The 13,743-nt window shown below is 42.8% G+C and overlaps 1 protein-coding gene across 2 annotated transcripts; it reads left to right on the top strand.

The window, feature by feature from the left end:
* The first annotated feature begins 2,325 nt into the window (after positions 1 to 2,325).
* On the top strand, positions 2,326 to 13,006 carry LOC117670496 (uncharacterized). Of its 2 annotated transcripts, none has more exons than XM_034425704.3 (6): positions 2,326 to 2,960; positions 4,378 to 4,429; positions 5,856 to 6,043; positions 7,755 to 7,913; positions 9,731 to 9,841; positions 10,364 to 13,006. In XM_034425704.3, the coding sequence occupies exons 1-6, from the start codon at positions 2,817 to 2,819 to the stop codon at positions 10,475 to 10,477; spliced, it is 768 nt and encodes a 255-aa protein (XP_034281595.2). In that variant the 5' UTR covers positions 2,326 to 2,816; the 3' UTR covers positions 10,478 to 13,006. The 2 variants fall into 2 exon arrangements, with proteins under 2 accessions (XP_034281595.2, XP_034281597.2); XM_034425706.3 differs by lacking the exon at positions 2,326 to 2,960 and adding an exon at positions 2,985 to 4,018.
* Positions 13,007 to 13,743: the final 737 nt, after the last annotated feature.

The following is a 13,743-nucleotide window of genomic DNA, read 5'->3' on the forward strand; positions in this document are numbered from 1 at the left end:
ATAGATAGTCCTCAGCTTGGAACAATTCATATAGTGACTTTTCGAAGTTACAAGAGCACTGGAAAAACTGACTCAGGACAGTTTTCAACACAACTGATGCAGCATCCTCACAGTCATGGGATCAAAATTCAGACACTTGGCACTGGTTCTATTTATGACTGTTGCAGTGTCCTGGGGTCATGTGATTCTCTTTTGAGATACTCTGACAACAAAAAAAGCCAATGAGAATAAAACAAAGATCTGAAGGAGATCCAGGAAGAAGAGAAATGTAAGATTTCAGCCTTCTGTTTCATATGTATTTTAGGAATCCCTGCCTCTCCTGAAGAAGGCTGCCAAGGAGACCACAAAACAAGAGCCTTGATAGTACAGGGGTTTAGTGCACCCTGTAATTAACACAGCTGCCTGCAATTTCTGCTGGTTCGAATCTCTCCAAGGCTCAAGGTTGACTCAGCCTTCCATCCTTTCTAAGGTAGGTGAAATGAGGACCCAGTTTGTGGGGGCAATAAGCTGACTTTGTATAAAACATACAAAAGAATGAAGGCTATTGCTTAACGCATTGTAAGCCGCCCTGAGTCTCCGGAGAAGGGCGGCATATAAATCAAATTAAAACAAACAAAACAAAACAAAACAAAACAAAACAAAACAAAACAAAACAAAACAAAACAAGGCAGTTGTTGTCAACGTGTCTGTTGCTTATTTTCAAGGATCTGGCCCAATAACTCCAGCACACAAAGTAGATGTTGAATCAGCAAGTATTTATTTATATGTCTATCTATCACAGGTGGTCAGCTGGAACTGCCCTCCGGACCGCATGGCTAGAGCTTATATACCTTGGAGGCGGAGTTAAGGTGAGGAGGGGTCAAGAGGTGAAGGGGGCTGTGGGAGTTAACCCTCACAGGTCTTTGCCTCGTGGTGTGGGCATTTATACGTGACAATGTCTACCGTCATTAGCTCCCTTGGGCTCCAAGGAGGTCAACCATGAGCGAATGGGATCAGAGGTGGCACCAAAAAAAAGCCATGATGTGGGAAATAAAAATGCCAGTGAGAATAAAACAAGGATCTCAATGAGACCTAGGAAGAAGAGAAATGTAACATTTTGGCCTATTGTTTCATATGTATTTTAGGAATTCTTGCCTTTCCTGAAGAAGGCAGCCAAGGAGACCACAAAAAAAATGTGGGAGGCAACAAGGCAGTTGCAATACAATACAATACAATACAATACAATACAATACAATACAATACAATACAATACAATACAATACAATTCTTTATTGGCCAAGTGTCATTGGACACACAAGGAATTTGTCTTTGGTGCATATGCTCTCAGTGTACATAAAAAGACAAGATACATTCGTTAGGAATCATAAGGTACAACACTTAATGATAGTCATAGGGTACAAGTAAGCAATCAAATCATACTAGGAAACAATAAATATAAATCGTAAGGATACAAGCAACAAAGTTACAGTCATGCAGTCATTTGTGGGAAGAGATGGGTGATAGGAACAATGAGAAGACTAATAGGAATAGTAATGCAGCCTAATGTGAATAGTTTGACAGTGTTGAGGGAATTATTTGTTTAGCAGAGTGATGGCGTTCAGGAAAAAAATGTTCTTGTGTCTAGTTGTCCTGGTGTGCAGTGCTCTTTAGCGACATTTTGAGGATAGAAGTTGAAACAATTTTCAGGGGTGAAATGCTCCTGGATTGGACCGGGTCACCTGATCCGGTAGTGATTTTTTCCTGTGGTTCGGCAATCCGGTAGCTATCGCCGCCCGGGTGTCATTACTTACTGGTTATAACTGCGAACCGGTAGTAAAGGTAAGTAGAACCTACCCCTAGTGCGCTTCTGAACTGGTAAGGAAGGTGAGTAGATTTCACTCCTGTCCAGGATGCGAGGGGTCTGTAAATAGTTTCACAGCCATCTTTTTGACTCGTGCAGTATACAGGTTCTCAATGGAAGGCAGGTTGGTAGCAATTGTTTTTTCTGCAGTTCTAATTATCTGTTGAAGTCTGTGTTTGTCTTGTTGGGTTGCAGAGCCAAACCAGACAGTTATAGAGGTGCAGATGACAGACTCAATAATTCCTCTGTAGAACTGCATCAGCAGCTCTTTGGGCAGTTTGAGCTTTCTGAGTTGGCGCAGAAAGAACATTCTTTGTTGAGCTTTTTTGATGACGTTTTTGATGTTAGGTGTCCATTTTAGTTCTTGAGATATGGTAGAACCTAGAAATTTGAAGGTGTCTACTGTTGACACTGTGTTGTCTAGTATTGTAAAAGGTGTTAGTATGGGAGGGTTTCTTCTACAGTCTACCACCATTTCTACGGGTTTGAGTGTATTCAGTTCCAGATTGTTCTGGTTGCACCACAAGGCTACTTGTTCAACTTCCCGTCTGTATGTGGATTCATTTATTTGGGTTATTCATTTGTGTGAATCTAGGCCTAAGAGGGAAGGTTCAGAAGCATCACAAAGAATGTGCAAATTGGGTGGCTAGCAGACAGCAGGTGTATTATATTTCTTCTGATCATTGGAGATGCTTTTCCCAACCATGTCAAGTGTCAAGGATTGGCTCAAAACATGCAAGGCCTGTTTTCCTTAGCAATTCTTCCCGCTGTGCTCTTGAAACACCCATCCAAGGAGCTGTCACCAAAACAATGCCTTAAGACCTTCTCTTCCCAGGGAAAGATTTGCATGACATAGCCCCAGGCAAATGAAGAGATTGTGTCAGGAGACACACCTTTTTCCTGAGTCCTAACACTATAGTTACTAAACTACTGAACAAAGTCCAGGCATACAAAAAAGTAAGAGTTCAGTGAAAGGATGGCTCCGTTAGCTCATAGCATATTGGTGACCGGTTCCAATCGGGGAATCGGACTTGAACTGATCCAACAACTGGTGAAGATGGCTGAGCCTCCAGAACACATCTTTGCAACTTGCCGAACCCCAACCGGACCGGGCGGGAAGGTTTGTAGAAAGTTACCATGATTGAAGAGCAGGGTGAAGGCGCCCTGTTGCTATCTAAGCAGCTTTGCTTTCCGTTTTTGAGGAAGGTGACACAGGTGGCTTCCCTATCGTCTGTGGTTATCTTAATATTTCTGCAGGACTAAAGCTACAGAGGATAGCAGATCCTACAGAGATACTTCTCCAGGGAAGTAAGATATAAAGCTTAAAATAAAAAAAAAAAGAAAAGAAAAGCAAACTGCTTAAAAATGCAGAAAAGAAAAAAAGCATTCACCTAGCCTCTGAAACAATAATATTTGCGTGAACCTCCTTACGGAGGGAATTCGACAGGTAAGCCAAAAGGGGTGGGAAGAACTATCTTGCTGGCAATTACTGTGGGACATATGCCATCATCTTGCCAGAGGAGATTGAAATAGCAAAAACAATTAACTAAACTACAGCTCTAAAATGGATTACTTCTTGGTGACTCAGAAGTGAGATGGGGGTGAAGTGTCAAGAGTCACACGGACGAGGCAATGTTGCACAGGAAATAAGATCACTTGGGCAGAGTAAAAAAAAAATGTTCACTGGATATTGAAAGACAAGATAATTTTGTTGTCATTTTTTTTTTTGAAGCATTGCTTTTGTTGTCTTGAGATGATGGATTGCAGAGAGAAAATGTGATCCAGGAAGCTCGAGGCACACAAAAACAGGAAATCCCATACAGCTGCCAGCCACGGGCTACTTAGAAGGACGACATTACCCCGAAAGCAAAATTAGAAGCTTTGCCGCTCTTCAAAGCCTGCTTGTCTAGACTTGTTTTAAAATCACCTCAATGCACGTTCACTGACATGAGACATAGAACAGGAAGAGAGAGACAACATCTAGATAATTCTCTCCCCCCACCCCCACAACTCTAGTAGTAATCCAGAATGAATTATTTTCAGAAATAGTTTCAACTTTTTGAAACGTTTTGCTGAACCAAAAAAGGAAAGAAAGAAATGAACTGGTGATTTATGGACTTGAGGGCTGAAAAGGGTAGATTATGGAAAGAAGGAAATTACGATGTAATCTTAGAGAAGGTAAAATTTTAAAAAAATATGCGTATAGCTGCTGTTAAGATCGGAAGGCACTTCTTGGTATGTTTTCTTCTTTCTTTTTGACTTCTGGTGACTGTATTTTTTTTTCCCTTTCTCATTACTTCCCCCCACCTCCATTCCTCTTTATCTTCAGTTCAGTATTTATATTGTTTTTGCTGAAAATTTTTTCATGAAAATTATTTTTTAAAAAAAAAATACAGTCCGGTTTAAGTAAAAGAGATCGAAGAGCAATTAGAATGGCTTGGGAGAAAGTTCCTTAGGACCTAAGGATAGGAAGCCAATGTTTTCCATTGCTCCTCGGATCTTCTTCTCTTCTCTTGACATCTTCTCTTTAATTCCAGACCTTGAATGATCTCGCTAGCAAGCATTCCAACATTCACATCATCCAGCTGGGTATGAGAGCTTCCTGTTTCTTTTCTGTTCCGATTTGACCTCTGTCTTTTTTAAAAAGAAATCCATTGGGAAATCTACATGGACTATGGACAGTTTGACTGTGCCGTATGTGTATTTTAGCTTTAAAACGTTTGTATCTCAGTGCAGGTAATGCTTGATTTACTACTGCCATTAACCCCGACATTTCTGTTGCTAAGCAAGATAGTTATTGCCCCGTTTTAGCACCTTTCTTAACACAGTTGTTAAGGAAATCATTGCAGTTGTTAAATTAGTAACACTGTTGTTAAGTGAATCTGATTTTCCCATTGACTTTGCTTGTTAGAAGATTGCAAAAAGGAAACACATGACCCTCGGGACATTGCAACCGTCATAAATATGAGTCAGTTGGCAAGCGTCTGAAGCGTCGATCATGTGGCCATGAGGATGCTATAACGGTCGTAAGGGTGAAAAAAATGTCCCAAGTTACTTTTTTCGGTGCTGTTGTAACTTTGAATGGCCACTAAACAAATGGTTGTAAGTCAAGGACTGTCTATGCAAAGTGTCATGTAGGCACCAGCTAGGGCAACTGAAATTTGGTTCTTCCCAATTGCTGACCCACAATCGTCTAGGCCAGGGGTTTCCAACCTGTTGTGGCCCATCAGCGGCCTGTGCGGATTGTAGCTGATTCTGACAACGAGGAGGATGATGTGGTGCTGTGCCAGTAGCCTGTGCAGCTGGCACTCGAGTCAGACAATGAGGAGGCTGGAGAAGATGTGGTGCCAGAGGCTGGGATTCAGCCAGGGCCTTCAGAACCTCCAGAAGCTCCTTTAAGTGAAGAGGACGAAGAGGAGGAGCCTCTTCTCGATGCACGGGCCCACAGAGCTGCCAAAAGGCAGGAGTGGCTCCTCAGGAGGAGGTCTCCTCGAGAGTAAGGCTTGGGGCTAATTGGCCACTCCCTTAGCCTATTTAAGGAGGAACGCCGACTGAAACAATTTGTAGGGAACAACTTTAGTTCACTTTCCTTCGTGTCTGGATTCTCTGCAAATTGCTTCTGGGCTTTCTGCCAACCATAGTAAGATTGTGATTACTTTATCTTTGGTTTCTTGTAGGTTTCTTAAGAAAGTTTATTAACAGCCTTTGTTTAAAAAAGACCAAGTTATTTCAATAAATTAAGTTTTGTACAGAATTTGTGTGTGCTGTGTTCTTTGGGGTCCATAGCTAGGGCAGAACACAACTTTGGCTACTTTATGATTTGTGGACTTCAATTCCCAGAATTCCTCAGCCAGTATGGATTCCCCATCCCCATGAATTCCTCAGCCAGGAGTTCTGAGAGTTGAAGTCCACAAGGGACTTCAAGGGGCCAAGGTTGGAGACCCCTGCTCTAGGCCCCACATCAGCTTTTGGCTTCTCTGATAAGGATCTCGTTTTTTTCACATGTCCATGGAAGAGGTGGAGGATCAGTCCAGTGTGAAAGCAGCTGCTTTGGAGGTTGAGTCTCTTCTACATGGTAAAGGCTTAAATCTTCTGATCAATAATGCCGGTGTAAACTCCTATGCCACTCTGGAAACTGTGGAGCAGCAAGAGATGCTGTCTGCTTTCAACACCAATGTGGTAGGGCCCATCCTTGTGGTTAAGGTAAGAGAATCATTGTCTTCTTTCTGGGAAAGAAACAGGAGAATGATGATTTGGTCTTGTGTATTATGAAATACGGTAGACTAAACCAACAGTGGAGAACCTATGGCCCTCTAAGAGGTGTTGGACCACAGCTCCCAATATTTATTACCACTGACCACGCAGGTGGCTGGAATTATTTAACAATGCCAGATAGACTACTGATTCCCATCCTATCATGGTTGCAGGAACTGGGTATGTCTAGTTTAATGAAAAGAAGGACTAGGGGAGACCTGATAGCAGTCTTCCAAGATCTCAGGGGCTGCCACAAAGAAGAGGGAGTCAAGCTATTCTCCAAAGCACCTGAGGGCAGGACAAGAAGCAATGGGTGGAAACTAATCAAGGAGAGAAGCAACCTAGAACTAAGGAGGAATTTCCTGACACTTAGAACAATTAATCAGTGGAACAACTCGACTCCAGAAGTTGTGAATGCTCCAACACTGAAAGATTTTAGAAGATGTTGGATAAGCATTTGTCTGAAGTGGTGTAGGGTTTCCTGCCTAAGCAGGGGGTTGGACTAGAAGACCTCAAAGGTCCCTTCCAACTGTTATTCTAACTTTATCTATCATGTCCTATAATATTATCATATTCTATGATAAATCTTATGATCTATGACTGTCCAATCATACTCAGCCAAGAAAGAATTCCATTCCATTCTATTCCATTGTAAAGTGTTATTAACATGTAGAAGTTAAAGTTAAAACTGAAGTCGGTTCAGTGATCAGAGAAATGTGTAAATATTGTTGGGACTTTGAATTGGATGTGAGATGGAAGTGTGACTAAGGAGTTGTGAAAGAGAATAATAAGAAGGAATGGGTCTGCTAAGACCAAAGAAAATCGGAAGCAAAGGTAGCCTTAGTCAACAAAAATAATGGGTAATATCTTTGTTGTTGTTAGTTGCGAAGTTGTGTCTGACCCATTGCAACCCCATGGACAACATTCCTCCAGGCCTTCCTGTCCTCTACCATCCTCTGGAGTCCATTTAAACTCACGCCTACTGCTTCAGTGACTCCATTCAGCCACCTCATTCTCTGTCGTCCCCTTCTTCTTTTGCCCTCAATCTTTCCCAGCATTAGGCTCTTCTCCAGTGAGTCCTTCCTTCTCATTTGGTGGCCAAAGTATTTGAGTTTCATCTTCAGGAACTGGCCTTCTAAAGATCAGTCAGGGTTGATCTCCTCTAGGACTGACTGGTTTGATCGCCTTGCAGTCCAAGGGACTCGCAGGAGTCTTCTCCAGCACCATCGTTCAAAGGCCTCAATTCTTTGGTGCTCAGCCTTCCTTATGGTCCAACTTTCACAGCCATACATTGCAACTGGGAAAACCATAGCCTTGATTATACACACTTTTATTGGCAGGGTGATGTCTCTGCTTTTTAGTAAGCTATCTAGATTTGGCATAGCTTTCCTCCCCAGGAACAAGCGTCTTTTAATTTCTTGGCTGCAGTCCCCGTCTACGGTGAACTTGGAGCCCAGGAAAATAAAATCTGTCACTACCTCCATTTCTTCCCCATCTATTTACCAGGAATTGAGCGGGCCGGATGCAATTATCTTAGTTTTCTTAATGTTGAGTTTCAAGGTAATTTCTTAGAGATAAGTAAATGATTCTGATACTAGTCATACAGTTCCTGGGTCATCGTGGCCTTATTTCACAACTTAACGTATCTCGTTTCCTTCAGGAATTTCTGCCTCTGCTGAAGAAAGCAGCTCGAGAGGCAGCCATAAAGGAGATGAGTTGCCAGAGGGCAGCCATCATCAATATAACCTCCAAGTTGGCCTCCATTGAACGGGGCTTTGAAGTCATGAAGGGACCGATGTACCCTTATCGTGCAAGCAAGGTAGGTTTTCCTTGGAGGGACACATTATTCCTTTCATCCAGAAGAATTAGCTGGTGAGATAGCAGAACATGTCTATGTGTCCAGTTTATCAGATCTTGTCTGCTTTTAGGAACATTTCATTCATTCATTCATTCATTCATTCATTCATTCATTCATTCAAGTTATATCCCACCCATCTTCTCACCGGCCTCTCACCGCCCAGTACGCTCCCATAGAGAGGGGCTTCTCAGGGTGCCGTCAGCCAAACAGTGTCGACTGGCGGCCCCCAGGGGGAGAGCCTTTTCTGTGAGGGCACCCACCATCTGGAACGAGCTCCCCCCAGAGATACAGAAGATTCCGGATCTGCGCACTTTCCGCCGTGCCCTCAAAACATTCCTGTTTCAGCAGGCCGGCTTGGCCTAACTTTCCCTTTATATTGCTTTTGATTTTGTTTTAAACTGGGATGTCTTGAATTATCTAGGACCAGAGTGTTTAGTATATTTTAATTGGTTTTTTTTTTAACGTTTGTATTACATGTATTTTTATCATTCGCTGTTCACCGCCCTGAGTCCCTCAGGAATAGGGCGGTATATAAATTTAATAAATAAATAAATAAATAAATAAATAAATAAATAAATAAATAAATAAATAAATAAATAAATAAATCTTCCTTGGATCTGGCTGGGAATTATTCAGATGGTGCCCATTCAGAGCAACAAAGATGATTAGGGGACTGGAGGCTAAAACATACGAAGAACAGTTGCTGGAACTGGGTATGTCTAGTTTGATGAAAAGAAGGACTAGGAGAGACACAATAGCAGTGTTCCAATATCTCAGGGGTTGCCACAAAGAAGAGGGAGTCAAACTATTCTTCAAAGCACCTGAGGGCAGGACAAGAAGCAATGGGTGGAAACTAATCAAGGAGAGAAGCAACTTAGAACTAAGGGGAAATTCCCTGACAGTTAGAACAATTAATCAGTGGAACAACCTGCCTCCAGAAGTTGTGAATGCTCCAACACTGGAAGTTTTTAAGTTTTTAAGTTGGATAACCATTTGTCTGAAGTGGTGTAGGGTTTCCTGCCTAAGATGGGGTTGGACCAGAAGACCTCAAAGGTCCCTTCCAACTCTGTTATTCTATTCTGTTCTATTCTATTCTATTCTATTCTATTCTATTCTATTCTATTCTATTCTATTCTATTCTATTCTATTCTATTCTATTCTATTCTATTCACTTACAATCATTGACCACCCTTCTTAAAAATGTGTTGCAGATGTGACACATCTAAAAAAGGGGCAGACTTTTGTTTGCGTAGACATCGTGCTGTTTTTTGGGGGTTCTGCTGCTGATTACCCTGGTCCTATGTTGATTAAGTCTTTGCCTTCTCTCCTTTAGGCCTTTCACATCTGCACCAGCAGTGAAATCCACTTTCCTTTGCTACTGGTTCAGGAACGGGAGTGCGTGCCTCTCCTGCGCAGGCACAGAGAGTAAAAAAAAAAAAGGGACGTAATGACATCCCGGCAGGTGGGTGGAGCCTCCTGCTGGCGGCGCTACCGATTCACGCGAGCCGGATAGATCCGGACGAATTTCACTGCTGATCTGCACCCTTTAATCCTTTCACCTTTTAAGCCCTTTTAGTCCTTTGAGATTACAGTTCCAATGCAGCCAGAGGTTAGGGAATCATATTCCAGTATATTTGAAAGGGGTAAAACCCGCCCTTCTTGCTATCAATCATGCCAATGCTTTGATAGCAGGGGGTTGTGTGATTGGGTCAGGCATCAGAGCAGAGAAGAAAGAAAAGGATGAGGACCTGATCTTAGGAGTTTAATTTTCTTTGCAGGCTGCTTTGAACATGGTGACGGTCTGCTTCGCTTTGGAACTGAAAGAGGAAGGGATCTTGTGTACTGTAATCCATCCCGGCTGGGTGAAAACAGACATGGGAATGGAGCAGGTACCACAAAGGATGTAAGAGGGAGAGCCAGGGTTTACTACAGAGACAACAGTGGTCCCATGTTGGAGCTGAGATGGGATAACGTATCCGTCTCACTGCTCTTCAATCTTCAGTAGCTTTTCATACTGTGGACCATAAGATCCTTTTGAATCAACTTCAGGGGCTGGGAGTGGTGGCACCATTTTGTGATGGTTCTTCTTTGGTGCTGGTGACATCTACATGTAAGGTGAGGTCATCTATCATGTTAAATGAGGTCATCCATCAGTTTGGGGTCAGATACCATCAGTATTACATCTGAACCCTGGGCCAGCTCTGAGTTAGGCTGGAGAATTCTGGGACTTGAAGTCCGTGCATCTAAAAGTTGCCAAGGTTTGGAAACACGATGCTATGCTATACAGTGGTTGTAGCAGCTACTCTTTTGTTCCTGTTATTTTAGCCAGAGAGGGAGAATGAATGGGTGAAGGTACAGGGCTCAAATTTTCTTCCTTGAGGATAGTAACCCTGCTTCTCTTTCTCTCCCAGGCTCCTGTGACTGTGCAGAACAGTGTGCGAGGCATCCTCAATGTGCTTGCTAATTTATCATCGGCCTCCAATGGGGCCTTTCTCGACTGGGAAGGCAACACACTCCCTTGGTGAGATGGGCTTGTTCTTTCCACCAAGAAAAAAAAGATGTCTTTTTTTAATTAACCAAGAGCTTTGGTAGTACAGTGGTCTAAAGCACCCTGTTATTAACACAGCTGCCTGCAATTACTGCAGGTTCGAATCTTACCAGGCTCAAGGTTGACTCAGCCTTCCATCCTTTCTAAGGTAGGTTAAATGAGGACCCAGTTTGTGGGGGCAATAAGCTGACTTTGTATAAATATACAAAAGTATGAAGGCTATTGCTTAACACATTGTAAGCCGCCCTGAGTCTCCGGAGAAGGGCAGCATATAAATCAAAAAATTTTTAAAAATGTATTTTTGTATCGCTGTTGTGTTTTTAGTGTTTGTATCATGAATGGTTTATATTTCATTTGCTGTAAATTACCAGGGTAGTTCTGATTTTGATGGTTTAGAAATATATTTAATCAACCAACCAACCAACCAACCAACTACCAACCATCCAACCATCCAACCAACCAACCAACCAACCATCCAACCATCCAACTATCCATCCATCCATCCATCCATCCAACCAACCAACCAATCATCCAACCAACCACACAATCAACCAACCATCCAACCATCCATCCATCCAACCAACCAACCAACCAACCAATCATCCAACCAACCAACCAACCAACTACCAACCATCCAACCATCCAACCATCCAACCATCCAACCAACCAACCAACCAACCATCCAACCAACCAACTACCAACTACCAACCATCCAACCATCCAACTATCCAACCATCCATCCATCCATCCAACCAACCAACCAACCAACTACTAACCATCCAACCATCCAACCATCCAACCATCCAACCATTCAACCATCCATCCATCCATCCATCCATCCATCCAACCAACCAACCAACCAACCAACCAACCAACCAACTACCAACCATCCAACCATCCATCCATCCATCCATCCATCCATCCATCCATCCAACCAACCAACCAACCAACCAACCAACCAACCATTCATCCATCCAAACAACCAAACAACCATCCAACCAATCAAGATGGAAACTTTCACTAGGGAGTGACCTCCAACTTTTAATTTGTTTGTATTGTAGATAAAGTCCTTGGCTGGAATCAACTTCAAGTCTAAATTAGTTGTGGGTTTGTCATCCATAAATATGACTTACCTCTGCTGGAAATCATGCAACTTAAAGTATTCTCCAGCTCTTTTTGTGACTCTTAGTTGTTATATTGTTATTATGGTTGGTTGCATAATCTGCCAAATGTTTAGACTGGATTTGGCATTTTTGTTCACCTATTGAGCCTTTCTCATGGACGTGGGATAGGCAGATGCTGTTGCTTGATGATGTTAGTGGTATTGCCATGGGATGTAAGTTATTCCAAGTGAAACTGCCTTTTGCAATTGACAGATGATTTTGTCAATGCTGATGGTACTCAAGTGGTGTCCAAGTGTTTTGGAACTGAACCCAATGCACCTACTATTGTTACTATTATTATAATCATGGTTGGTCACCCAACCAGCCAGATGTTTAGAGTGGATTTGGCAATTTTATCTACCAATTGAGTTCTAAGAACCTGTTGTGACCTAGGCTTCCTGAGTCATTAAAACCCACGAGTAGTCCCAAAAACCTCTTTTATTGCAACAGCTGTGAATTAGGTTCATTCACAGCTGAGTCCAAATTAGTTGCAAAACGTCCTTCAGGAGAATTCCTTCGGAATAATCATCAACTTTTATCTCCCTTGACACTCTGCCAAAGACCTATGTGGCAAAGCCACACGGATTCCAGAATCAAACAGAGATGCTGACTGGGAGCAGAATTAACAATGTTGCCTTCCTGCAAAGTGCCATGTGCCTTTGCTCCTCTTTTAAGTCTTATGGGAGGGGCCAATCTTCTCCTGGCCTTACTCCCGAGTTGTCCCTTTTGTTTTAACTGTTCATGCCTTCTGGCAGCTCTGTGCATGTGAGTAATAGGAACAGGATCCTCCTGTTCCTCTGCCTCTCTGCTGTCTGACTCTAGAGGCTCTGGAGTCCGCGCATCACTCCCAGATGGCCCTGGCGCTATCTCTGCCTCCGATGCAGAGCCCTCGTCCGGGCCTTCCCCAGACTCCAGGATGGCCCATGTTATTTGATGGTGTTAAAAGTATTGTTGCAGGGTGTAAACTGTTATTATTATTGTGGTTGGTTCTACAATCAGCCAGATGTTTAGATTGGATTTGTTATTTTATTGCATATCAAGTTATTATTATTATTAGACTTATCTTCATTTTCTTTTGTGAAGCACCAATCTAAAGAAATAAGTCATTGTTTCACTCTCCATACATGACCCCTGCTGCTTAAACTACTTGCTGTTCAACTGTTAAGTTAGGCAGGCAGTCACATTTTAAGACTTTAAACATTAAAACATCGATGTGTGACCAAATATTTATGGTCTATAGATGTATGGCACTGAGGGAATAGATTCAAAATATTTTTTAAAAGAAAATACGATAAAGAATTTCAATTTCCAAAGACTGCAATAAAAACCGTTAGAAATGCTTTTTCGGATCTCTTCCACAGGACCGCCGGTCTAACATGACATGTTTCATAGTTCAATATATCACCTGTTTCTTCCATTCATAGATAGATAGAAATGAAAAAAAATCCCCATCCCCCGGAGGTTCTCTGGAGGCCGAAAACGCCCCATTTGACAACTTCCGGTCCCACCGGAAGTTGTTAAAGGGGGCGTTTTTCAGCCTCCAGAGGACCTCCAGGGGGGAAAAGGCCGTTTTCGACCTCCCCAGACTCCTAGAGGGGCCCTGGAGCCAGGTGAGAAGGAAAAACGGGCCTACCAGGCCATCGCATGCCAGGAGCGGGGAGGGGGGGCACATACAAATGCACGGGGTTGGGGCATATAGAATTATGGCTGTGGGCACGCGTGCACAAGCCCCTCCTGCGCCCCCTCCTCCTGGCACGCAATGGCAAAAAGGTTAGCCATCACTGGTATAGGGTTTCCTGCCTGAGGAGGGGGTTGAACTGAAGACCTTCAAAGTGCCTTCCAACCCTGTTATTCTATACGTCTAACTCTGGATGAGCAACCTTTCACAGTCCTGAAGACAGAAACTTTCTCCAGGTTATGCCAGTTTATTTCTTCAAGTAGAAACATTTTATATAGAGGCAGAGTCTACAAATTGAGCCTCCACCTGTTGTGATTGATTATTTTATCTATTTAGCCTGACTGAGTTGCACAATCTTATTGTCCTTCAGCTATAATCTCTGCATTTATGAGACGCTGCAAC

Source organism: Pantherophis guttatus, chromosome 11, assembly GCF_059756535.1.
Source record: "Pantherophis guttatus breed Tessera chromosome 11, ASM5975653v1, whole genome shotgun sequence".
Classification (NCBI taxonomy): Eukaryota; Metazoa; Chordata; class Lepidosauria; order Squamata; family Colubridae; genus Pantherophis; species Pantherophis guttatus.